At 43.1% G+C, this 26,922-nt stretch overlaps 1 protein-coding gene across 1 annotated transcript in view; it reads left to right on the top strand.

Moving 5' to 3' along the window:
• Positions 1 to 26,922, top strand: part of LOC311016716 (adenylate cyclase type 6-like) — a 31,429-nt gene that overhangs the window by 1,335 nt on the left and 3,172 nt on the right. The window contains exons 2-23 of the mRNA XM_084014614.1: positions 1,998 to 2,262; positions 2,364 to 3,303; positions 19,254 to 19,403; positions 20,906 to 21,027; positions 21,638 to 21,749; positions 22,030 to 22,157; positions 22,249 to 22,407; positions 22,653 to 22,794; positions 23,438 to 23,566; positions 23,641 to 23,669; positions 23,760 to 23,907; positions 23,999 to 24,096; positions 24,373 to 24,460; positions 24,541 to 24,657; positions 24,741 to 24,899; positions 25,033 to 25,208; positions 25,537 to 25,563; positions 25,649 to 25,678; positions 25,755 to 25,887; positions 26,032 to 26,295; positions 26,368 to 26,572; positions 26,655 to 26,779. Of these exons, the coding sequence (XP_083870740.1) occupies positions 2,243 to 2,262; positions 2,364 to 3,303; positions 19,254 to 19,403; positions 20,906 to 21,027; positions 21,638 to 21,749; positions 22,030 to 22,157; positions 22,249 to 22,407; positions 22,653 to 22,794; positions 23,438 to 23,566; positions 23,641 to 23,669; positions 23,760 to 23,907; positions 23,999 to 24,096; positions 24,373 to 24,460; positions 24,541 to 24,657; positions 24,741 to 24,899; positions 25,033 to 25,208; positions 25,537 to 25,563; positions 25,649 to 25,678; positions 25,755 to 25,887; positions 26,032 to 26,295; positions 26,368 to 26,572; positions 26,655 to 26,779 (3,501 nt within the window). The 5' untranslated portion in view covers positions 1,998 to 2,242. The remainder of the gene's footprint in view (positions 1 to 1,997; positions 2,263 to 2,363; positions 3,304 to 19,253; positions 19,404 to 20,905; positions 21,028 to 21,637; positions 21,750 to 22,029; positions 22,158 to 22,248; positions 22,408 to 22,652; positions 22,795 to 23,437; positions 23,567 to 23,640; positions 23,670 to 23,759; positions 23,908 to 23,998; positions 24,097 to 24,372; positions 24,461 to 24,540; positions 24,658 to 24,740; positions 24,900 to 25,032; positions 25,209 to 25,536; positions 25,564 to 25,648; positions 25,679 to 25,754; positions 25,888 to 26,031; positions 26,296 to 26,367; positions 26,573 to 26,654; positions 26,780 to 26,922) is intronic.

Genomic DNA, 26,922 nt, shown 5'->3' with positions numbered 1-26,922 from the left:
GAAAATGTCCCCTAGGAATAGTCAGCCACCCCCGCCTTCCCTTCTCTCCGCTTCCCCTCCCTCCCCGCTCTCCTAGTGGAGGGGAGGGGGGGGGGAGGACCGGAGCACGGCCAAGCACCATGCACGCACACGCACACACCAAGCACTGGCAACCGCGACGGTTTTTTTTTTTTTTGTTGCAAATGGGTACAAGCTGGTCGACCTTGTGCAGGGGAGTGAGGGACGCAGCAGCAGCAGCAGCAGCCGGGGAGGTGCGAGGAGAGGAGGGGAGGTGTGTGAGAGAGGGGAGGGGAGGCATGGTTCTCCTTGAATCTTGTCGATCCGCTGCCATGGGAGGGAGGGGGGGAGGGAGGGGGAGGCATATATACGACTAGGACGGGGGACGTGCCAGAGAAAGTGCACGCAGGCGAGATTATAGTGAGGAAATGCTATTTTTGCTTCAACAACACAGCGTGCCTCTCTCTCTCTCCGGTGAAAAAACGCTGATCGATGAGGCAGCAAGAAGAAGCGGCGGCGGCGGCGGCGTTGCGTTCACGTGTCTCTCTGCACTATAGGAGCTTAGGCTGTCTGGTAGGCTCTGGTGAGATCAGCTGGTAGCTGAGGCATATGTGGACGGTTTAATTCAATAAGACGACCAAACTGCTACACTGTAATCATATTGAAGTACTTTATTCTAGTAATGCTTTAGTAATATTGGAAATATAGATACTATAAATTGTGACCAGGTTAGCATAAACACAAAAAATGCCTACTTTTAGTCCCGAAGAGACTATAAGTGGAATAATTTCGCTTCATAAACCAGAATGTAGCCTCATAAATGGGATGCACTATCTCACTTTTTCACCACACCTGGACTCTGGTTATCCGATACCGGTGCCCTCGTTTTCCCTCAACTTTGCATTCTGTGTCTGCTGGGTGGCGTTCACTGGGCTCATTCTCCTGCTAGGTGACATGAAAGGCAGGCATTGCTGTGTGCTATTCATACCCAAATGAATGTCATACACTGGAAGGTGCCCAGGCAGGTTCACGAGACAACTACTTACTTTATACAGTGGAAGAAATGACGAGCAATATCCATAAAATACACCAGATAAAAATATAGATATAAATGTTGATGGTGTGCTTTTTAAAAACACAGCAAACATTGTGTATTCAAACCATTTATAGTGTGACAGGGATGTCAAGTGTACATTTTTTTATTTATTACGTAAAATCTTAATTTATATCTGATAAATTGAACAGCAGAACTATAAAATGAGTTTGCAGGTCCTCATCGTATTGATTTCGTCCAGCAACAACAGACTGATACAATTACATGTGCCTCTATGATATTTATGTTATACGCAAACAGTTAGATTTTCTGGTAATTTTTACTTTAAACTACTTTTGGTTTGGACGCCGCAGGGCCCACAGATCCCATCATGCTTTGTTTCCCGTTACTGTCCTGATATTTGTCTTGACAGTTTCCTGTTGTCCGGTGGCATTTATCTATATTTATTACTTGTCTTTTTACCAGTGATTGGGATGATAAACAGAGCTCGTCACTGTTTTTATCTTCAGCCCCACCGACTCCAAAATGCTGTTGTGCTGTTTTTATATCAGAGTTTGTGTTTTTATGTTGTTGTTTTTTTGTATGGAGGGGTCAAATCGAGCGAGCTCTAGTTCAAACTATTTTGGATCCCCCCCTCCCTCATAGTTTTGGAAGTAGCTTGTTATTCTATGAATCTCAATTTTTATGAGGTGCAATCTAAAGTTGTGTCCGGTATCCAGGAAGTTGTGTGTTTACCTGACAATTATGTTGTTTTTTTATTATTTCCCATCAGATTTGGGATAAAGGAGTATTTGCTAACAAGCTATTGAAAGAGCTAAATGTGCCTGTTCATTAATAGACATCCACATTACTATCATGATCTGATGGTTTTTCATCGTATACCTATTTGTGCATTGGCTTCCATACAGTCTACTGTATGTGTATGATGTTATTTTCCCCCCTCTAGGCCCAGCAGAAGCCGTGGAGATAGGCCTGGCAGCAGAGAGCGGTCTTCTCATTAACCTTGGTCTGTGATCACCGGCCCTGGCACAAACATCTGGAGCCTCGTGAAGCGACCTCTTTGACCCCATCCGGTCGGTCCCGCCCCGTGGCCCTGCATTGTGGCCCCTACAAAACCCCTCCTCACTACTTCAACATTGTGTCCACAGGGGGATAAATGAGTGAACCGGCTGCAAGGGAAAGGGCTGGGACATGTACCAGAACCCCAACAGGTAAATGAGCATCTCCTACAAAGGGCCCTTGTTGCTGTCATTTGTCTTTGACCTGTTGCTTGTTCTTGAACGCACCTCTCTCTGCCCCCCCCCCCCCCCAGAATGTCCTGGTTCAGTGGTTTCCTAGTCGCCAGAGTGGACGACCGCAAGACTGCGTGGGGGGAGCGCAATGGCAAGAAGTCCAAACGGAAGGGAGGCTCATCTCTCTGCAACCCGCGTTACATGAGCTGTCTGCGGGACCCAGATGCTATGGAGCCCCCCAGCGGCGCCCCGCTCCATCAGCACCACCGCGGAGGGGTGGCGGGGGCCATGGGAGGCGGGGGCAACTTCGGCGTCCGTTGCGGATGGCAGGAGGACCACTACGGCAAAAGGGGAGGGGCTCCCGGGGAAGGCGTGGGGCTGAAATCGGTCGACTTGGGCTTCGAGGACGGCGAGTTGAAAGGGAGGAAAGGCGGATGTAACGGAGGAGGCGGGGACGGGGGCGACGACGGCCCCAACGGCGCGGCGGGGGTGGTGACCGCCGCGGACTGCTGGCTCAGGGTGGTGCGGGTGTTCCAGTCTAAGAAATTCCAGTCCCGCAAACTGGAGCGCCTGTACCAGCGGTACTTCTTCAGACTGAACCAGAGCTCCCTGACCATGCTCATGGGGGTACTGGTGATTGTGTGCGGCATCATGCTGACCTTCCACTGTGTCCACGCCGCCCCCCACGTGGCCTACTCGTCGACACTGTCGGTGGCCATGGCGCTCTTCATGGCTCTCATGGTGGTGTGCAACCGCAACGGCTTCCACCAGGACTACATGTGGATGGTCAGTTACCTGGTGATCGGGGTCCTGCTGTCGGTGCAGGTGTTCGGCGTGCTCATGGTGGCGCCCAGGAGCGCCTCGGAGGGCATCTGGTGGTCCGTGTTCTTCATCTACATCATCTACACTCTGCTGCCCGTGAGGATGCGAGCGGCGGTGCTGAGCGGAGCCGTGCTGTCCATCATACACGTGGCCACCACCTGGTATATCAACCAGACGGACCAGTTCCTCTGGAAGCAGGTAGGAGAGGCCCGACGTTTGACGGTTGTCCTGAACTGACATCTATTGTGTCCATTTTACAGTCATTTTCTCTTTCAGTATTTACAAGCATTTTCTCCCAGATGTTATTCCTTTTTCGGATTAAGTTCATGACTGAAGTGAAGTTATATGTTTCACCTCCTCTAACTCACAGATCCTTTGGTTGATCCGTCTGCACTCTGTAGCTGAATCCAGATAACTTTATTTTAAAAGTCTGGCGTATAGTTATAGCTTTCATAAAGTGTGTTTTCATGAGGGTGAGCAGTGGCAGTGGAGATATTTTAAATTGCCTGGCTTTTCATTGGATGAGCAGGCTTTGGGCATTGCGTATGTCTAGCAGATGCCTGCCTGAAGCCGACTGCAAATATCCATGATAGAAAACAGAAGTTCTCCATTTTATATAGTTAGCATTATATCTCTTTATATATCCGTCTTTGTGGCCACCTGCTGTCCTTACAGCTTTATTTTGGTCTCCACCAGCTCCCGGGGGAACAAATCTGGCTCTTTAGTTGCAAAATCCTTCCCTGTGTTCACCGGCTAGTCTCTCGTTTTGTCTCTACAATGGAATTTTCATAGTTAATTCCCTGAAAACACCTGAATATGAATGTTGAACTGCGATGTAGTCTGTTCCCCCGACTCCACCTCGTCATGTTATTTAGTAATGATAATACTGACAAGTATCTTACGTGGGCCCCGCCCCGTCCCTCGCAGCTGGAGCTCCGTTCAGGGCACGATGATGGCTCCCCGTGGAGCAGGAGGCATGGGAAAGGAAGTCAGGGTCAACTTATTCCTCCTGTCGACATCAAAATCATTTGACTGTCAATTCCTAATATATAGGCCACATCCTTAGGGTCTTTTTTTTTCTAGCCCAAAATTCCTTAAGGGTCTAGTGGTGGCCTAAACCTGGACCAATGACTATGAATAAATTAATTTCATAACAATAACCATTCCTCCCGAATTTAGTATTATTCCTGGAGTTATTAGTGTTATTAGTAGTAGATTTGGTGGTCTCAAATGTTGGGTTCTCATTATTATATAATTTATGGTCTTTGCTCTTTTATTTATTTATTTTTCTGATGTTTCTTTAGTTCACACAGGCACAGAACATCTCTATCTTGTTCTTTCAACCCCTGACAAAAACTGTCCTTATTCACTGTTTTTGTCTCATTGTTCTGTTAGTGTATTGTTATTTGCCTTGCAGTAAAAACAAAAATGAAAAAGACATTACATCGGGCTTCATTAAATAAGGATTTCACTCTCTTCTGACATTTTATAGATCAAACAATTCACTGATTATACATGGGAAAGAAAGGATGATGAAGAACATTTTTATATAAATGTTTCATCAAATTGCTGAGCTTCCTTAAGTTGCAAATTAGAAAGGAGTTGATAAGCAGTGTTGTGGAGTATCTAGTTTCATTTAAACGGCGTTATTTTATGAAATTGCCTTTGCTGATCAAAATGTTGACGATTACAAAAAGTCAAAATATGTTTGCTAACAGTATATGTAGAATATAACAGCCAATGTGTTGCTTTTGCGATCGATTGACTAGTGGATTAGTGCTATATATGTGTGTGTTGTATCTGCATGTATACTGGGGTCTTTTCGCTATAGTGTGTTGTTTGTGTGTCACACCGAGGACCAAGGGGCTCGCTGAAGGTCAGCAGGCTGAATGAAGCGGCCCGGCTGGATGACTGCATGCATGCATGTGTGTGAGAGTGAGAGCTGTTGTCTGACAGTGGGAGGATACCATGATATAAAGCAGTATCACTCAGGTCTCTGTGCTCTCACACAAGGGAAGCCTTGTACTTTTTCAGCAAGGGCGGGGTGGCGACTAGTGCGTTCGTGTCTGCGGGGGGGGAAGGGGACAGTATGGTGGCTGCTCACTTTCTATAGAGCCATAGCTATCTTACATCTGCCGTCTCCTTGGGGAAAAGTTATGGAAAACATTATGGGGAAGGCCATTACGTGAATACAATAGGGGGATGCAAGACTTAATGAGGAATCACTGATTGTCACTGTAATGTCTTTGCCGTTACTGTAAAGGTATGCATTCGGCAACACGTGTTGGCCCGGGCAACAACAGCCCAAACAAGTCCCTTAAAGACGGATCACGTTGTTCTGATATGATGTTTATTATAAATCAATTCCAGAAGTCCAGGACTAAGTTAGGGATTAGTGGGAACTGCTGTGTGCGTTGTACCATCATGCATGATGTACCGTAGCACAATCCATCACAGTGTTTGCCGTCATTAAGTGGATGAAGGTCATGAGATATGGCGATGTGGTGTATTCCTAAGGTTTGTGTGAGTAGTATATGTATACGCGGTGAAACATCAATCACTGCTTCACGCTTCTGTGCAAAGTATTTCCTCTTTCTCCAGTAACTCATTAACCTCACCGTGTGTCTGTTGGTGCCGATGGGTTCAGATAACGATGGAGTTGTGTGTGAGAAACAACGTAAATGCAGATCCTCTTTTCCCTCTTTCTGTCTGGCTGCTGACGCCACGGATTTAAACGGGGGAATTCGAGAAGGAATCTGCAGTCGGGTTCAGATTCTCCTCTCATGAGTGCAAGTGGATTTTCTGAAGGCGTACTAGTAGCTGATTCATTTGTTATTTGTCTTACTTGCATATCGGACTGTAATTTCATGAGTTAAATGGGTGGTTTTTGAATGTCCTTTATTATTTCAGACTCGTAGCTCATATATATATACCCTTAAGACCAGAAATGCCTGAGATATGAGGAAACATTTATGGACAGCTTGTTCAGAAAGCATCTACACATGTGCAAAATGTCAGAGGTTAATGTCGTGGTTGCCTCTAATCACCACATATGCATTTGTAGCTCTTTGATTACCCCCAAACCACCGTGAAAGAACATATTTAATGCATGTCTTTAGCATGAAATATGTTCTTTCACTGGTTTCAAGTGGCTTTTTTTTCTTGCAAAAGTTGGTGTCACGTGCATTTAGCTTATTCACCCAGCCACGTCTGAACAAAGCACACCCTCGCCCTTCTGATGTAGCAGATTAACCGAGCTTTTAAACATCCCTATGAATAATTTCAAAGTTTAATTACGATTATTGTGTGAAGTCACATTTATAACAAAGTTCTCGGGATCTTTTTAAAGAAGAAAGGTCGTCACATTATCTAGGTTTGTGTTGTTTTGTGTCCAGTTGGACATTAACCATGTATACTCTCTGTATTTGTATCAACTGATATTTTGACGGGAAAACCTCCCTGTTAAAGGTAATAATTACAATTGCATGTAGAATAATGCTTGACAGGCTATTTAATCATTTATTACCACGATGTATTATTTAGAAAAACACAAAAGGAAAAGGCCTACTTTAATTCAAGGCATCCACAAAGAATAGAACCTGTAAACAGGACAGTGCAGGACAATCAAATACACATATTTGAATTGAATCACTGTTGACGCCTCTCTTTCTGTGCATCTTGATTCCTCAAATTTGGCACAAACTGCACACTTAATTGGACTCGACTGATTGCATTCTAGTGGTCAAAGGTCAGAGTCACTGTGCCCCTTTACAAAACACGTTATTGGCCATAACTTAACAATTCCTCAAGCTTTGTGGGATAAATTGAATGGGTTGTAAACTGGAAATCGACAAGGCGTTTATTCTACTTATTCATGTCATGTAAGAGTAAACGCTGTCTCGTCTGCTTCGTAAGTATTTCACCTTTGTCTCGTGGAATTTATGGCCTTTAATCCCTTCGAACCTTTTCAAAACACATGCAGCACATCTGGTTGTTTCCGAAGCCGTATTGCTCTTGGCATTGTTTGGGGTGTGTGTGTTTTTACAGCTGCGTACAGTAGAATGGAAGTGTCCGTGCTTAGCTCCGCTTTGGGCGTCTTAGTGTAAACGCTGGACTGCAGAATGTGAGAGAGTTATCGTACACGGGACTGCTTTCAAAACAAACGCCAATCTTTCAAAGCTTAGATATTTTGTTGTAATGGAGATGTCCTGTTACATGTCAGCTTCACTCCGCTGTTACTTCCATGTTTATTTGGGGGTTTTTTTGTGTCTGTGATCCGACTCAATTCAATTAGCCACAGTAGTACTGTACATTCTAGGGGTGGGAATCACAGAGTAAGTCACGATACGATAATATCACAATATTTTGCCCATGATAGCGATGATATCGCGATACTGCAATTCTGCGATACACGATATATCGCAAAAAATCACCTACAATATGCATCACGATGTGTATCTGGAGGAGAAAAGATACCAGTAAAAAAAGGCAAAAGCAGGAATTAATTAGTAGTATATTGTGTTTATCCACTACATTGTGGTGTCAGTTTCACAGAAGTCTTATCTTCGTCCATCTTTAACCTTTAACATCATGACATCGTGACATTATTCCAATATAGACATAAACTGGCAAAAAGGCCAAGAGGAGTCATGAAGTAGTGACTCTGAAGAGGCTAAATGGTAACTGCATTAATACAGGAATCAGTAAATAGCTACATATTTGAATAAAATCCCATTTTTATATCGATATTTGGCTCCAGTGGAGTATCACGATATTTCGATATATTGTCCCACCACACTAGAACATACATGTGTGCGTCCCACCCGCCAACGCACACCATTCCCTGCTTTTGTTGTGGTTGTCACCTTCCCTTCTTGATTTTTTTTTTTTGTCAGATTTGAGAAGTGACATCGTAAATCCGTTGTCCTGCCTGTACGTGCGTGGGTGTCTTGTTTTGAGTGTGACATGTACAGCGCCTGCTTCCGTCCAGGATTAAAAATCAGACAAATGCACCAGCGGAGCCCCACACAGCCTGCACGGTTTCTCTTTTTCATACACGGCTGTTCACACACGCCGATCGCTGCCACCGCGTTTTTTTCCAACAAAACTCCCAACTCATAATTGTACATTCTTCACCCCGGCGTTATTTGCCTTATTGTCCCTGACAACAAAGCATCGTTGTGTGGATGTGTTGTTGACACAAGTCCTGTGAGAGGTCAAAGACTGGTTCCTAAAAATACCCAGCCCTTGGCGTTTCTGCTAACTGTTGCGTCACATGGGACAGTCTTATCAGAGCCTGCGTCAGAGCAACAGGCAGGTCACTCTAACTCAAACCCCCCCCCCTTTTCTCTGCATACACATTGGCCTGTGGTTTTCACATATCCTGAAGGCTAATGCTCCATATTCACAGATACTACAATGTCTTTATCTTGTTTTTTTCTGCTCCATGTTAATGAAGCATGAGCTAATGCAATTTTGGTATTTGACCACGGCAGAGATCACATGTAAAGCCCCCTAATTCAGCAGCACAGAGGGCAAACCAGGCCTCTACATGGACTCTGGCTTAGAGGACAGTCAATATGTTTCACAGGTCTCCTTGTCAAGCCACTGAGTGTTTTAAGTGTGTGTGTTTTTTTAAAGTAGATAAGATAAGGGAATAGAGTTGAAATAATAATGCCGCTTTGTCCGCTCACGTCAAACTTTCCAAATGTGCTGTTTACTCAATTAAAAAAAAAAAACATCAAGATGGGAGCGCCTCTGATCCCCGATGGAGGAAGTGTTCGGTGTGATGATCACCTGTGCAAAAGCTGCAGCTATAGAATGAGACACCCGGCGTAAGCCAAGGAGGAGGAGGAGGAGGAGGCGTGATCGGAGGAGAATCCGATATTCTCACCACGCAGTCCTCTTTTTTTTTTTTCCTCTCAGCCTCCTTGATAAATAATTTGTGGTTAACGCGGCAGCAGCATTTTAACGAGGATACCTGTCACATGTACACTTTGCTCATGATCAGTATTGGTGCTGACTGATGGATCTCACACACACACACACACACACACACACACACACACACACACACACACACACACACACACACACCCTGCAGATTTACTCCACAGAGGTTGTAGTTTATCAAAATGTAAGCATTGATTCACGTAAATGTGACGTGATCCCTCATATATATATATAATGTTTCTCCTTATAAATACATTCAACGTGTTTGTAACTGCCTTCGTTTTCTTGTGTGTGGATATGATGGATACAGATCACTCAAGACGCCCGTACCGCCGCCGTCGCCGCCAACAACAACCCGTGGACCAATCACAGCCACGGAAAAATGAGTTATCAGTTTAGCATCACTTCTGAGAATGATGGGAGGGGGGGGGGAATAAACAGCATTGCTAAGTGTCTCCCTCAGTGCTTGTGTTCAGTTGGTCCAGCGGTTGCCATGGAAACAACTACGACTCTAGCAGTCGGCAGACCCAGTTTAAGCCTGCCGGTGTACAGTTTGGTAACCGTGGCTTGAAGTAAAAAAAAAAAAAAAATCAGGTCAAAATTGATTTCTAGCTGTTCACGTTCTCCTTTCTGAGAATCTGGAAGCTCGAGGATGTCGGAGGGGTTCGAGCTTTCTAGACACACTGCTGTTTGGCTGCTGTGTGTTTTGTCCCCCCTCCCACGCTGACGAAATGAGACGGTCCATAATTAAACATGGCGATGACAGAGGAGAGGTCATGTGAGTGGAGGTGCTGTGTGGAACCGAGAGGGATGGACAGGATGCCGTTGGCCTGTTTGTGTGGTTCGGGGGAAGCTTATCTGCGGTCTGTGACTCTGCATGTCTGTAGTCCCCGGCTCAGGATGTGTTTTTAGGCCTCGAGGATTTTAAGGAAACCTCACTGGGTTGAGTAAATGACCTTGTATGGTTGTATTTATAAGAGTCTCTTTTTTTTCCAGGCACAGATTATTGTTTTTATTTCTATTACAACTCATTTACATTCCCCCTTAATGTTGACATAACTCCTCCTCAGAGGCTTTTTGTTTAATCACAGCAGTTATTCCTGACCCTGTTGCCTGTCCACAGCAGGTTTAGGCCCAGCGTCCCTCGCCATCCACCAAAACGTGGTGTGAAAGAATGTTATCCTCGAGCTTCCCTTTTGTATGCAAATGTTGCTGCACTTTTGCAACTCCAATGCCAAAATACTATAATAGTCACACTCTCTCCACAGAAGTCACACCCGCCTGGTTGCCAGCAGAAATGTGTGTGGTGTGTAGTTTATCAGTGTTAGGACCCTCAGCGTGCCCACGTTTAAAGCAACACAAGTAAAAAGAACATGGTGAGAAAATGATAACAAGCTACAAGTAATCGTTCCAGACAAGGCTGCACATTTATTTATGTAACGTTTATGGACGTGTGTTTTCGGGTGCACGGCCTCTAAAACACTCAAAAGATGTCTAAAACAGGAAACGCAGAAAAGCCAACAAACTATTTATGGAAATCGGTCATACTTTTATGTTTAAGGATAAGGAAAGAGTGTTCATCACAAATACAACAGAGGAATACAGTAGCAGTCAATGTTTTTTAAGCTTAAAGAAAACATGTTTTAATGAAATATATTGTGACTGACTTTCTCAATAAATAACATTTGAGGAATATATAGTAAATTATATAATATAAGCCCACTTCCTTTTTTTTTAATTTATTGTATTTATGTTATGCTTTTCACGTTTGTTTACATATTTTGTAGTTAAATACACGAAGAAGACCCTACTTCTTCCATATATTGAACATATTCCATCTGCTAATGTAAACCACTATTAGAACATATCTGTGTAATAATTTATGGATCTACAATAAGGGAAATGTCAGACTGAGGCTCGGTACCAAATCACTCTGTATTTACTCTTAACTGCACTATATTTGCCGTCTGTCTGAATGTGACATTTATGCTCCATGTGGTGCCTTTTTTAAATTCCCATGATGGTATTGATTAACTGCTCATTATAGAGTAAACTATCATACAGAGTGAACTATTGAGTGTTTATTACAGGAAGTGGGGAAACAAAGGGGGGGGGGGGACACAGATATGAACATATTACTGTGACGTTTCCATGACAACCACTAAAGAGCTCACTAAGTTCAACCACGGGTTTTTTGTATTTTTTTTTAACAGAAGGCGATTATGTTGTGCCCTTGCATCACAATGCACAAAGATGACAGGTCAGAAACTAGGAATAAACCCTCTTTTAACACATTTATGTTGTCCCCGAAAGAAAAAAAACAATTTTCAAAACACTTTCCCTGCTGTTTCGTCGCAAATTACAGAAATGACAAAGTCTGTCCAGGTGATTGTCCTCCAGAAACATCTTTTTTATCTGCGGCTTAAAATATATGTATGTGTTATTTTTTCTTTTGTAAGACACAAATTGTAGAGCGGACCACCCCCGGCGAGGGAGCGGGCGGGGGCGGGGCTTGACACTTTTATCTGTTGCTGGTGGTTCTGGTCATTTCAGATAAGGGCAGGACAAGCTGTGTGTAGACATGAGGCTCAGGCTGAGTACACAAACCCAGCAGCTGCCTGGCACACACACTCACACACACACAAACACACACTCTTTCACAAAAGGCTAAAAGTGACAGTGAACGTGAGTCAGAGCAAAATGAGGCAACAAATAATAAATGAAAGAATATGGAAATAAATAAGCGCCGCTCTTAAGGAAAGATAAGAGGCAACCTACGGGAGAGACTCTATGTTTTGTCGTGAGTAAAGCACCCGTCATTGGGTTTTTTTGGGGGGGGTGCTGGAGTGTGTTTTACAAGGCCTGATCTAACACAGATGTTCTAAGGAGTTCCAGATGCTCCTCAAAAGGCCGATGAGCTCCGACTCTCGCTGGCCCCGTTTCAACAACAATATCCCATCAGTCATTGCTCCCTCTGGGAAGAGGTCTTATAAATCCAGCGTCTTGTTCTCCACACATCTTCTTTTTCTTTTTTTTTTTATTCTTTTTTTTCCATGTGAGCATGAAATATTGACTCCAGTTGTTCAAGACACCATTTGAAGAATATGCAGCGCTGCTAAAAGCTTCAGCTGATTAGTTGACCTCCTCGTTAAGTTCCACCCAAAGCAGTTCTCAAAGCAGACTGACCAATCAGAGCGCAGCACCCAGCCATTGTTTCTTAATTTTTAAGGCTGGTTTTGTGGATTTCAAGCCAGTGAAGTTGGACGTTGTGTAATAGTGAGACTCGGAGATTTACCTTTCTAAAATGTTTGGTTTCTATGTAAAAAAGCTAACATTAGCACAACGTTAGCACTTCTATGAAATGCTGAAGGTAATGCTGAGTGTATAGAAATGCTGCCTTTGCTTTTTAGTGATTGTAACAGTGAATAAGACCTACGTGGCCTAAGTGGAGCACCGTCTTCTCATCGCAGGTGATAAAACTGCTCATTTTTACACTGGGAACTGTAGGTTTTAGCTTCTATCTTTATCCTTTTCAACATGTTTGCACGGCGGAATCAGTTTGAAATCCTGAGTATCGCTTTTTAAATGCAGATTGTATGTGAGAGATTGTGAAATGTATTTTGTTAAAGTTAAATAATATGCTGTGAGTGACGGTGTAAGCTCCACGGTAACTCCAACAACTTGACGGTGTAACGAAGGGTAAATTGACAGAACAGATTTGTCCAATCAGAGCATAGCAACTGTAACTAGGCACGGCAAACCTGTCAAGTTTGGATTCCTCCACAAAAAGCGGTGTGCACGCCGAGGCTTCATTTTGAGCAATATTTAAAAAGTTTAGACTTTTTTTTTTTTTTACTTTTCCAAAAAAAAGACAAAGTGTGAGAAATGCATTTAACAGTGTGTTTGTCTCTTTTCTCTTTAACACAAACTCGAAACGTTCCCAGATGTAGATTCTGCATCACATTCTCTCACCAGCTCATCCATCCATCTGTCCACCTAATGGAGTTCAATCTTCAAAACATTATCACAGATTTTCAAAGTGGTAATTCAGCTGGATCCTATGAAAGCTAGTTTCTGTTGGCGTAGCGGGAGAGAACAATAATAATCTCTCTGGAACTGAACTCACAATAACAGAAAAACGCGTGACTGTTAATGCGGAGATTGATCCCTCTGCACCGGTCGAGGAGGTGATGCAACTCCGATAACTTTAAGATGATTTGGAAACCATTGTTGGATTACATTAGCCCTCAGAGCCCCCCCTCACATTTGTATTATCTTGTTTCTTTGTCTTTCTGTAGCCCATCACAGCCAGATAAGCCTTGGGCCTGTACTTTGTGCAACTGCCTGATTTGTTAATACGTCCGTGTGTTTCCTTTTTTCTTCATTTCTTTGTTGTGTGGCTGTTCTGTATGTTTAAAACTAAACGGTGATTGTCAGCTGACTAGCTTACAACCTGCAGCAGTAATCAAGCGTTCTCCCAAAGCCAATAATAATACAATAATATTTGTTTCTGGATGCTCACAAAGCTTTGTCTGAAGTTGGCGGCTCTGTTCCTCTCCTTGTTGGTTTTTTGAGGACGTTTAGACACCTGAGATGTAGTTTTCATACTAACTTGCACCGTCATCTTAAAGTGTGCACTGAAGACCTCCTTTTCAGGGTTACCTTTAAAAATGAGTTTGTATGAATCATTAAAAAAGTCAGCTGACGACCGCGTTTTCAACAAAATCTAGGAGCGAACTAGCTGCAGGTCTTTGGAGGGAGGCTGTGGAATGTGGGTGATAGTTGCTAAGTGAAAGCTGCGCTGCCATCTCTGATAATTCACAGTCACCGTGGGTGTGAGTCTCGGGCCAACACTAAGCAGAACCTTTCACAAGACTGAGAAAGAAGCACACACACACACACACACACACACACACACACACACACACACACACACACACAGACTCTTCAACAGCATTGAGTTCTATACAAAATCACCACCATCATCACATCTCCATCTTCCACGCATAAGAGGTCAATAATGACTGCTGGTCTTCAAAATGAGCTCTCTGACGGGAACATTAAGTCGGTAAAAGTGTAAATCAAACCTGCACACGCATCATTTTTATTATCACAACGTCTAAACTGAGCATGCTTCTGTTGTGGTAAACGGTGTCTGATTAAAGGAATCTAAAGGGTTTTAGTTGCATTAATGATAGTTTACTTACAGTCGTAGTACCTGGTGTCTGGAGGGAGACGCTGTCATCTTCCCTGAGTGTTGGCAGAATGGGATCCTGATAGGATTCAGCATTTTTATGGTTTTCTGTCATTTTTTTAAAGCAGATTTGCAGATAAAATAATTTAATTGTAAAATCTGCTACTCTGGCTCGGATGCAGCTGCAGTTAAAACTCTCTGGTCTTTATTTTATTCATTTTAACTTCATAAAACTATTTAATTTGTTTGTTCAACTTCATATTAATGCTGCTGATGGCTCCCTGCACTTTTTTGTCACTTTCTTTTTTTTACTGCAGACAGATTTCAAATATTGGTTATCGGTCTCCTCAATTACAAATTAGTAATCGGTATTGGCGTCGGCCGTGAAAAAGCCATATGGGTCGAAGATGCTGAGAAAAGAGAAAAAAAAGATGCTGACATTCTGCCAGGAGGACTGAGTTTGATTGTTTGGTTTGAAATGGGATCGGCTTGTAAGTGCTGATTCATCACATCCTACTGATTTGTTTTTCCTCTTGATCAGTTTTCCTTAATGTTGGCCTTTTAACCTGCAATAACAGATCTTTTATGGTGAATTAAAACTCCAATATTCACTCTTGTAACTCCCTGAACCGCCACAGTAAAGTTACGGGCTAGAAAACCAAAACAACGAGCCAGTAGATGTTCTAAAACTCTGCAGAGCCGAGGGGCAGCTGCCCGAATTAGGGGATAATTCTCTGTGGTTTCAGCGTTAAGCCCTCTTTCGTATTCAAAGTAGCCATGTGATCCATTGTTGTTCCAAAAGTATTGATCCTGGCTGCTTTCAATAATCTCATCTCGGTGTGTAACATTGGTGTCTTGCAGGATGAAACCTTCGTTGTCACATTGGTCCACCTTCTCCCACGTTGCTCTCTCTTTCCTCTTTCCCCGTCTGAAAAAGACCCGAGGGCCTTAAAAGTCAATGTTTATAGATCCAGTCAGGACCAGAGACTTCCTGCTAAAGTAAATGGCTGCTGTGCTAAATCCATCATAAAGGGGGAGAAAATTATAAATAAAGTTACTGAATGTTCCACTCGTGTACCTCTCACCGCCCCTGTCTGCCAGTCCAGCTCTGAGACAGGTCTCATCAGGTCTCATTGGGTTTCATCGGGTCTCATCGGGTCTCATCGGGTCTCATCGGGTCTCATCAGGTCTCTTTTGGGGGGGGGTGGGGGTAGTTAATCTAGGTTGTTTGTACTGCATGTTTTGCCCATCCTGTCTAGATGAGAGCAGCTCTTACATAATGCCATTTTGATATCCCGGGATTAGGCTGTGGTCCTTCTCCACCAGCTGACTGGTTGCTCCCCCCCCCCCCCCCCCCCCCCGCCTGGGAAATGACGATTGCATTTTATGGCAAAAGAAAACAAACTCCGTGATGTTCCAGTGACGTGCTGTTCGATTCCTGGTTTATTTCCGTCTCTGCAAACCGAATACAACCCTTTTTTTAGGAGGCCATAATCACATTGGTAACTCAGTCATGAACTCCACCTGACAGGGCAGTGAGCAATGCAGATGTTGATTATAATGGGGCTGGACTTTAAATCAGAGGGAGAGGCCGGGCCAGGATGAGGTAGTAAGTGATGAGTTTTAGATAAACCAGCATGGAGGAGCAAGTGTGGCGGTGGTGGCGTGTTACAGGTAGCTCCTAAAAGAGGTGGAGCTGCGTAAACACAGGACCTTAGTGTGTACTCTGCAAACCCACGAGCCCTTGTCCTCTTGAGAGAAAGCAAGCAATCAGCAGAGATGGACAGAGTACTCGACCCCAGTACTCGAGTAAGAGTACAAATTTCAAAATGTACTCCGTTACAAGTAAAAGTAGCTCAGTCGACATGGTACTCGAGTAAGAGTAAAAAAGTACTTGCTTTTAAAGGTACTTAAGTATCCAAAAGTACATGCTTTTAAATGTACTTTAAGTAAGAGTAAGAGTAAGAGTAAATCTCAAATAAAATGAATGGTTCTAGGCTTAACATAGTTAATAAATATTTGTGTAATAAAGTCTTTGGGGGTTCATGTCTTCCTGCACCACCAGTAAATACCAACCACTGCTATGCGCTATACAGTCACACAAGATAAGTCAAATATAATACAATACATATACCTTTAACTAGTGTGACTAGATTAACATAATGTATCTTACAGTGTGATATTGCTAAGGAAACTGCACTGTCGTAGCCATGTTCGATGCTGCATCGAACATGGCTCTAACATTTTCTGAAAGTTCCTCCGGATCATCATCACACTCAGTCTGAGACTCAGCCGTTGTCGTGGTTTTGTGTTGACAAACAGAGTCGAGAGCGTGGCTACTTTGGCGGTATCATTATGGGGAGGGATTACGTATTTCTGCTTTTACGTAGATCCCAGTGGAGAGCCTGCACTGTGATAGGGTTCCTTCTTTGACAAACAGCTTGTGTCCAATAGTATTTAAAAAAAAAAGAGCAGACCTGACGAGTACTTTTCAGCCTTTCTAGAAATTAACTTGAGTAAAAGTAAAAGTATTTGTCTTGGAAATGTATTCAAGTAAGAGTAATAAGTACCAAAGAAATCTAATACTCAAGTAAGAGTAATAAGTCCTCTGGATATGTACTTAAGTACAGTACTTAAGTAAATTTACTCCGTTACTAATCAGTTAGCCTGTGAGCTCGGACACATGGAGTGTGATACTGTATGCACGTCGAGGGAATCTCAACAGATAAATACTTCAGGTCATTTGTACGCGTGCAGACTCACCGGGGGGGGGGATCACCTGCAAACAAATACCGTGCTGCAGGTTTCACTTTTGTCTCCTGGCTGTTTTTTTTTTTTTTGCTTGATCAGTGAGAGTAAACAGAGCTGAGCTCTCGGAGCCATCTGCCTAATGTTACCGCGGCCCACATCTGTCTCTCTCTCTCTCTCTCTGCAGATCTCACTCGCTCATCCTCTTCTTGTCATCTTCACACTGTCTTTTTTTTTTCTCTTTCCACTTATTTCCTTCCCCAACATCTATCAGTCTTCCATTTTATCTGTGCTGTCCATTATGCTGCTGGTCTGTGTTTTTTTTTTTAACCCTGTTTGCTTTATTCTGGCTGCACCTTTATGTCCTCTGTTCCTGTTCTCGTTATTCTTCTGCTAGCCACCGTATACTGTTACTGTAACCTTTATATGCATGTTTACATTCTTTTGATTTAATATCAGAACAAAAGCTCTGGATCACGGGCATTTTTTGAGATTGCACCATGTTTTTGTTCTTCTTTCGTAAAAACCATATTCACACATTAACAGTTGTTCTATTTGAGTAAAAGTGCAGAAAATCCAGGTTCAAACACAAAGCAGAAGCTTTACCATCAGATTTAAAAACATAACATTTAGACTGCTTTTATACACGTTTGAAGAACTTTCCAGGGACATATTTTAAAAAAGCAAAGGAAGCATAGTTATTAACACACTTGAGGATCAGCAGTGAAGGATTTCCGAGGTAGAACTCTATCTTAAGAATGAATGGTACTTAAAGCGGGAGCAGGCGGTTTATTTTTGGTGTTTTTGGGGCAAAAAGTCCTCAGGGTTGGCAGTTTTCTGGAAAAGATGAACAAAGGCTCTGCCCTCGCTTCCGGAGCCAGAAGAGCACGGACATGTGAAGGTGCTTCATACGAGTCCTTCATTTCAAACAAGTCCTTCATACAGAAACCTGGAAAATGTATGTTATGAGCAACATTTGTCTCTTTTTGATGAGTCCGGCTTGCTTTTTTTTGGGTATAGTTTTGCCGTCTAGGCAGTGGTTCGATTCAGGTTAGAAAAAAATAAAATTGTCTTTTCAAAACTTGTTACGATACGTTTCTCCTTTTCAAAGGTTGTAGTGTTTTTTCTTTATTATTTGTATTTATAATAAATGCAGCAAAATAAAATAAAGATGTCCTAAATGTATCTTTTTGCTTTAAAGATCATTATGTAAATGATTATTCAAAACAAACTATTATTTTAGTTTTGAATTATGAATTACATTAATTGCATTAAAGCAATACGGTGAATTATTTTGCAGCTCATCAGTGAACACACAAAGTCGAGCTCAGTTTCTCTGGAGGATTTCACGAGGAATTTACCTCAAAAAAGGAGCTAATTAATAAATATGAATTCTGCACGTGGAGTTTCTATGGACTAGTAAGAATATGTCATCATAAATTAATGACCCTGTATTTAGTTGATTAAAAAAGAGACGGTGCAACATTAACAGAACCCTTTGGCCTTTGTGTATTTCCATTTTTACCCAGGAGATGTCAGTGTGTAAAAGGTTCTGGCCCACATATTGTACAAGTATTGATCATAAATACTTGAGAAAGAAAAGAAGCATGAAAAAGATGGAAACTGGAAACTAATATCATGGAATAACTGCAGGGAAAATAGTGAAACTAAGGCTTCAAACTATTTTCCTCTCTTCTTATTTCTGTTTGAAACGGGAGTCCAGTAGATTAATTACAAAGATTAAAATAATGCCAATAATCTTTCATATTTATAGTAAACTTTGATACTTATATTTGTGTTTTCACTTCATTAGCTGATTCCACAGTTGAAAACAACTCCTGAACACACTGTGGTCTAATCTCCCTGACGTGGTTTTTACAGACCCTCCAGAGTCTGAGTCAGACCTAATCCAGGACCAGACTCAAAACTGGCATCCAGACATTTTGCCACATTTTTCTCACGATTGTCATCTTTCTCTTTTTTTACCCAGACAGCCCAACATCACACAGTGGGAATTGGCTTTGAGGCACATACATGTTTGTCTTGAGTCTCTTGAGAGAGGTGGGGAACAGATGATCATTAATGTAATAGTGCGATAAAATATATTTATGTCAAGATTCCCGTGGAAAAGTCAAGCACTTTTCCTGGGAAATAAATAAAAAATGTACTGTGATTTCAGGTTCTTCAGATATTTACCTCACGGTATATCCGCCCTCATATTGTTAAGCCCTCCCCTCCCCTCTCGTCTCTCCAGGTGAGCGCCAACGTCCTGATCTTCCTGTGCACTAACATCATCGGTATCTGCACCCACTACCCCGCCGAGGTCTCCCAGAGACAAGCCTTCCAGGAGACCAGAGGCTACATCCAGGCCCGACTACACCTGCAGAGGGAGAATCAACAACAGGTAGGCCTGCACACGGACGCAGAACACACGGCCTCTTCTATGCTTATATATTATATCATAATATGAAAGATCTTTTCCCAAACACTTGGTTCTTTGAAGCCTTTTCTCTGGAAATAAAACATGAAGTATAATAGCAGTTACTGGCAGTTGTCTGTTCGAGCTCTTCGTCATAAAGTTAGTGTGTTTGACAGATGATTCAGTCAAATAATAATTTATTGACTTCCCGATGGCAAAACATGAGCACAAGCAGACAGAAGAACTGGATCAACTCTAAAAAACACACACATAAAGGGACCTGGATTCACAAACAATGCAACACATTTTGTTTAAAAAAAACGAATAAAATGTAACGTGAATAAGTTAATAACTTCCAAAGATCGTCTTGTATTTGTAGGTTTCTCTCCAGATAGCTAAATAATACCGGTCAAGTGTTCTGTGTTAGACTGAAGGAACATTTCAGCCAGCAGTGTGTCAGAGAGCAATAAGACATGTCAGGCAAAGAAAAATGATCGTTCTTTGTCGTGGTTCTTTTGGTCTTTTTTTTCCAAACCTCGACCTTAATCTAACTTTAGCCCAAAGAACAACAAGCTTCTAGAAAAAATGACAACTGGTCCAAAATGTTCCAATGCATTAAAGCTGTAATACATTTCCACATGAAAATAAAAATAAGTATATGTTATATCATTTGTGTAGTTGTGTGCTTATATTATCCCAAATGTTTCCAACAATCAAACCCACAGAAATCTGTATTTGAACGTATGTCATCAGAGAGATTATTCATGAATTGCAGTTGAATAATCTCAGACGAGGACCGAACACTTGTTCTATTTTTAGCTCTTACTTTATCGGCAATGATACGTTGTGGTTTCTTTGTTTCCTTCTTTGGACAAATGTACTTATTGTAAGTCGCTTTGGACAAAAGCGTCTACTAAATGTAACCATAAGAAACCTTATTTATTGATATTATATTTCAATATCGCTTTAGCTTACTATGTTAAGCATGATTATTTTGACCACATATTTCTAGCTACAGTGCCGTACGGGTAGTCGACGTTAACTTTAAGTTTGCTAAGATTTACTTGAAGCTATTTCATTAGTTAGTAATTAACTTGAATGCTCGTCGCCGAACATGATTTGTCACGTCCGATAGATTTTTTTTTTTTTGGCAATGGTGGTTGCTCAACAATGAAGACAACTCCCATGATCCCGCGCTGTTACGACATTCAAAGAATGTTTTTTGTTGTTGTTGTTGTTGTTTTGATTGAGAAAGGAAATAAAATTAAAAACATGTTGCCTTGTGATTCAAATGAAACACACACACTTGGCACATCGCGCACAGACAATAATAATATTGTGAATGACACAATCTGCATTTTGTTTCTTTGTGTGTGTGTGTGTGTGTGTGTGTGTGTGTGTGTGTGTGTGTGTGTGTGTGTGTGTGTGTGTGTGTGTGTGTGTGTGTGTGTGTGTGTGTGTGGGGATGGGGGGGGGGGGGTTTCCAGGAACGTCTGTTGCTTTCAGTGTTGCCAAGGCACGTTGCCATGGAGATGAAGGCTGACATCAATGCCAAGAAGGAAGACATGATGTTCCATAAAATCTATATCCAGAAACACGACAATGTCAGGTCAGCTGGGACTCTTTTCTTTCTTTTTTTTACATGTTTTACCCATGAATTTAAATTTCACTTCAACTTCAACCTTGTTTCCTGTATTAGTTTTTATTTTTTTATTGTTGCCCCTTGACTACAACGTCGTTCTCAGCACAGAAACACATGCGTGGCATAATTCCATGAAATTAAACATTTTTCCCTAATTCTTCCTGAGAATGGTGGACCACACACACACACACACACACACACACACACACACACACACACACATATATATATATATAAAAGCGCACTCGCAGAGTCACAAGAGGGTAGAGTGGTTTGGCAGAGCGGAGGCTAATTAACACTAGTGAGGGAATACTTAATCACCAGCAGCCATGATAAGATAATCCCCAAAGATGGAGAGCCTCGACACACATTCAATTACAGCACTGAGCAAACACACACACACACACACACACACACACACACACACACACACACACACAGATCTCCTTCAGAAGACTTTAAGGTCACACTTCCTGCCTTTCTCAAGGTCAGCAGCTAAAACTTCCTGAATGAAGATTGTTGATGTGTTTAGCCGAGGGTTTACGGTGTTTTTGACCTTTTTTCCCGTCGTCCTCAGTATTTTGTTTGCAGACATCGAGGGTTTCACCAGCCTCGCCTCTCAGTGCACGGCTCAGGAGCTGGTCATGACGCTCAACGAACTCTTCGCCCGTTTCGACAAGCTGGCTTCGGTAAGGATCGGCTGTCCTGCTGTGTGGTCTTCTCTTAACACCTGTTTGTTACCTATTTCACAACATTTAAAAAAAAGGAAGATTTATATTTGCATATTATAGGTTGTATTTGTGTTAATGTGTATTTGTTTGGGATCAAATTATTTCGGGGACTCCCTGCAGTACCTCTGTGGACCCTCTAGGGGTCCTGGACCCCCCTCTGCACTAAGATAGCATGAGCTAATCGTGGCTGTAGCTTCCAAAGTTGTTTTCATCTTCTGTCCTCTCTTTTTCCTCCCAGGAGAATCACTGTCTACGTATTAAGATTTTGGGCGATTGTTACTATTGTGTGTCCGGGCTTCCCGAGCCCCGGGCTGACCACGCCCACTGCTGCGTGGAGATGGGCGTCGACATGATCGAGGCCATCTCGTGAGTTGAAACGCTGTCTTTGGTCGTTTTTAATGGTAGTTTTTCAGAGACGCTGATCTTCTGGAGTGTGTGTGTGTGTGTGTGTCTGCAGGCTGGTGCGCGAGGTCACGGGGGTCAACGTGAACATGCGCGTCGGGATTCACAGCGGGCGTGTGCACTGCGGCGTGCTGGGACTCAGGAAGTGGCAGTTTGACGTGTGGTCAAACGATGTCACACTTGCCAATCACATGGAGGCGGGAGGCAAAGCAGGGTGAGGGAAATAAACACAGGGTATAATAAAAAAAAACTCATGTTTATAAGGATTCTTTATGACTAATAAAGTGAAGGTGGTTCACTTAAAATACTGTATATTTTTATATATGTGACCATTTCATCCATAAATAGATAATATAGAGATCTGTATTCAAAAAGCACAATTGTGTTTCTGTGTCTGGCATATATCAATCAAAAATAAATCACATAATATTCCTTATTTGGTCTTTTGTCTTCCTGTAGGCGGATCCACATCACGAACGCCACCCTGCAGTATCTTAACGGGGACTACGAGGTGGAACCAGGTTTTGGAGGCGAGAGGAACGCGTACCTGAAGGAGAACAGCATCGAGACCTTCCTGGTCCTCGGCTGCAGCCAGAAACGGGTCAGTGCACCAAAACACACAAAATATGCTTTTTAATACTTGTATTACATATATTTATAATTGCTTTGCTTTGCAATAGCACTATTTATACATCTAAATTATTTTAACATATTTATTTTAATTATTCACTACATACTTTGAGTATTTCACTGCATGCATTCAAAAAATATGAGAATGTGATAAACAAATCTCTGAATCTTAAAATGGAAAACTTGAGAATATAAAAATAAAATCCAGTCATTATTTAACCGTTCAAGTTGGCAATGTGCTTTCCAGTATTTAACACAGTGAATGCAGTATTAACACACACACACACACGTTTTTTCCAGTTTGCATTTAATATACACACCTTAATTTAAATCTATCACATTTTATTCTTTATTCTTAGATTTTAGAGTCTAGAACCGTGACGGTCTCACATGGAATAACTGTAATAAAGAGCTGTGAAGTCTGAACAGATTGAAGGACAGATTTTGTGAATAAAGTAATCTTCCTCGATCCTGAAACGACTCCGAGCTTCCCCTCGTGGGCGTGATGAGATGATAAAAAAGCCTCTTCGAGTGTATCCAGTCACTTGCATTGTCATGGACGTGTGTTGTGTGAGAACAGTTGGTCAAGCCTTCGCGTTCTTCCCTCCGAGCAGAAGGAGGAGAAGGCGATGATGGCGAAGATGCAGCGGACGAGAGCCAACTCTAACGAGGGTCTGATGCCACGCTGGGTCCCCGACAGAACCTTCTCCAGGACCAAAGACTCCAAAGTCTTCAGACAAATGGTGAGCCTCCACACCGACACGCTGATCCCAGCTTTCCCCAGGAGACTCTTATTTTATGTCTTTTTGTTCCTCAGGGGATCGATGAGACCTCCAGTAAAGACAAGTGAGTACTGCCGTCGTTTTACGCATGTGAAAAGCCGCTGCGCCGCTTTATTTGATTTCATTGACAACATTTATGTTTTTTTTTTTGCAGCCGTTGCGTTCAGGAGGCCATGAACCCGGAAGACGAGGTGGACGAGTTTCTGGGGCGAGCCATCGACGCTCGCAGCATCGACCAGCTGAGGAAAGACCACGTGAAGAAGTTCCTGCTCACCTTCCAGACGTCGAGCCTGGAGAAAAAGGTTCATCCTCTGCTCTTCTTCAGCTTTAACAGAAGTCTACGGAGGACGGAGCCTCACGTCTGTCTCTCTTCTTCTGCTGTTTCTTCTGCAGTATTCCAAGAAGGTGGACGACCGTTTCGGAGGCTACGTCGCGTGTTCTCTACTCGTGTTCTGCTTCATATCCTTCATACAGATTGTTATCTTTCCACAGTGAGTCCTTCACACATTAACACACTGAAGTTAGTGACCTGTGTGTTTTTAAGGCTGCCTATAAGTGATTCAGACTAACAAGTGACCTTTACTTTCACCCCACATGGGGGGGAATCACATCGCTGCACTCATCCACACTGCAGTACATACACTTTACAATTTTTAGAGCATGATATTGCATAAATACACAGTTTAAATATAAGATAAATAAATGAAAGTCAAATAAAGATGTGTATACGGAGCTGTAAGTGTTTAACCGTGTCCATGTCCTTGCAGCACCCCGGTCATGCTGGGAATCTACATCAGTATCTTCGTCATACTTGCCAACATCCTTTTCATCTGTGCCATATATTCCTGCATCAAGGTAGCAATCCACACACTGCAGACTAATACATAACTCACCGTACGTCTGAGTGTGTAAATCATATGTTTCCCCTGGTGTAGCTCTTTCCAGCTGCCATGCAGACTGTCTCAAAGAAGATTGTCCAGTCTCGCACAAACAGCACTCTGGTCGGAGTATTCACCATCATCCTGGTTTTCATCTCTGCCTTCGTTAATATGGTGAGATTAAAGCCACGCGGCATATCCGTACAGCGTGTCACGTCGAAGACGACGCTCAATGCGTGTGTTTGGCTTCACTGCAGTTCGCCTGCGATACCACGGACTTGAAAGCATGCGTTGCCGAGAAGCTGAACACCAACGCCACCGTGGTGACGCCCTGTATGATCCACAGCTTGAATGTGTCCATGGAAAGGGTTCTGGAGATCTGTCCCAGCCAAGGCCCCTCCTGCCCCTTTCCTGAGGTCAGTTCATTGTTGTGTTGCCACTGTTTGTGTTCCCTCCATGCAACCTGTTTTAAAAAAAAAGAAAAGAGAAATGTCACATTTGCATCTGTGAGATGTGTTGTTGATGGCTCTTTGTGGCGCCGCTCTCCAGTATTTCAGCTACAGCGTGCTGCTGACGCTGCTGGCCTGCTCGGTGTTCCTGCAGATCAGCAGCATCGGGAAGCTGGCCCTCATGCTGCTGATCCAGCTCACCTTCCTGCTGCTGGTGGAGTGGCCACAAGCAGCACTGTTCGATAGCGCAGACCTCTTCGTCACCGCCAATGCCATGTAAGTGCCGCTGCTAATGAGTGCGGGGGGGTAAAGGTTCTTGTTTTTTAATCAGCAGTTTGGCAAATCTCGCTTAATGAAATCATTTAGTTGAAGCTATGGTCTACATTCTGAACATCAGTTGAGCCTCTGAGACAGATTTGAAAAAAGCAATTTTCCCCTCAAATATAACTGTATCTGTGTTGAAATGCAGGTACTGTGTCGGCAGCAATATCAAATGATGATGATGATGATGAATTAAACCTGTATGACTATTAACATTTCATTTTACTTAAATGTCAGAAATGTCCTTATTTGTTCTCATGTTTTCTTTTCTTCCCTTTTGTAGTGATATAAATGAAACTAGTGCTCCATGGTAAGACTTTAAATCTGTATCCAGACTGAAAAGAAATACTGATCATTTACATTATTTGTATTGACCAGAATGTTTTTACCTCCAGGTCCAGTGTCAATGAAACTGCACACCAGTGGTAAGTCAATTCTTTCTTTCTTTTTTTGTTTTTATCTCCTAATTTCCCCACTAATGAGACTCCGTCACTTTTGCAGCCCATATGCTGTGACCAAAGTGTCCCTGAGGGTCATGACTCCAGTGATCCTCACAGTCTTTGTCCTTGCACTGTACCTGCACGCCCAGCAGGTCGAATCCACCGCACGCCTCGACTTCCTGTGGAAACTACAGGTATGCACAGCGTCCACTAGAGGGCGCCGCCTGACCGTTTAAACACAACACAAGCTGATGGAGATGATTGGCCGTCCTTCCAGACGTTTTTATCTCAGCGTGTCATATATTGTGAACGTGCCTAATAACGCCCGTTGCCTCCAGGCCACAGAGGAGAAGGAGGAGATGGAGGAGCTGCAAGCCTACAATCGTCGCCTCCTCCATAACATCCTGCCTAAGGACGTCGCCGCTCACTTTTTGGCACGCGAGCGGCGCAACGACGAACTTTACTACCAGTCCTGCGAGTGCGTGGCCGTCATGTTCGCCTCCATCAGCAACTTCTCTGAGTTCTACGTGGAGCTGGAGGCCAACAACGAGGGCGTGGAGTGTCTCCGGCTGCTCAACGAGATCATCGCCGACTTCGATGAGGTAACGTTTGTTTTATAACTGATTAAACTAAAAAAGACATGCGTGATCACCTGTGATGGCGTCTGTTCTCAGATCATCAGTGAGGAGAAGTACAGGCAGCTAGAAAAGATCAAGACCATCGGGTCGACCTACATGGCGGCGTCCGGCCTCAACGACTCCACGTACGACAAGGAGGGCCGTTCACACATCATCGCACTGGCCGACTACGCCATGAGGCTGAGGGAGCAGATGAAGTACATCAACGAGCATTCCTTCAACAACTTCCAGATGAAGATAGGTAAGAGAGGCGTCTGGAAATCACGGCTGAGTTTTCTCATACGAGGAGCAGCTCGGTTGACGCCGTGGAAATGTTTTTGCAGGTCTGAACATCGGGCCGGTGGTCGCGGGGGTCATCGGTGCTCGCAAGCCTCAATATGATATTTGGGGAAACACGGTCAATGTGGCCAGTCGCATGGACAGCACAGGTGTTCCTGACTGCATACAGGTAGGTGTCATGTGACCACTGTCAGCGGGTTTCTCCCGTTTCACTGGGAGAGAGAGGAGAGAATAAACTGAAGAATTACATTAAAGACAATCACAATGACAAAATGATGCATGGAACATATCTGAATATGGATGTTAAGAGAC

This window comes from Eutrigla gurnardus (assembly GCF_963514095.1).
Source record: "Eutrigla gurnardus genome assembly, chromosome: 8".
Lineage (NCBI taxonomy): Eukaryota > Metazoa > Chordata > Actinopteri > Perciformes > Triglidae > Eutrigla > Eutrigla gurnardus.
Note: the sequence above shows the minus strand (reverse complement) of the source record. Positions and strands in the feature narration are given on the sequence as shown.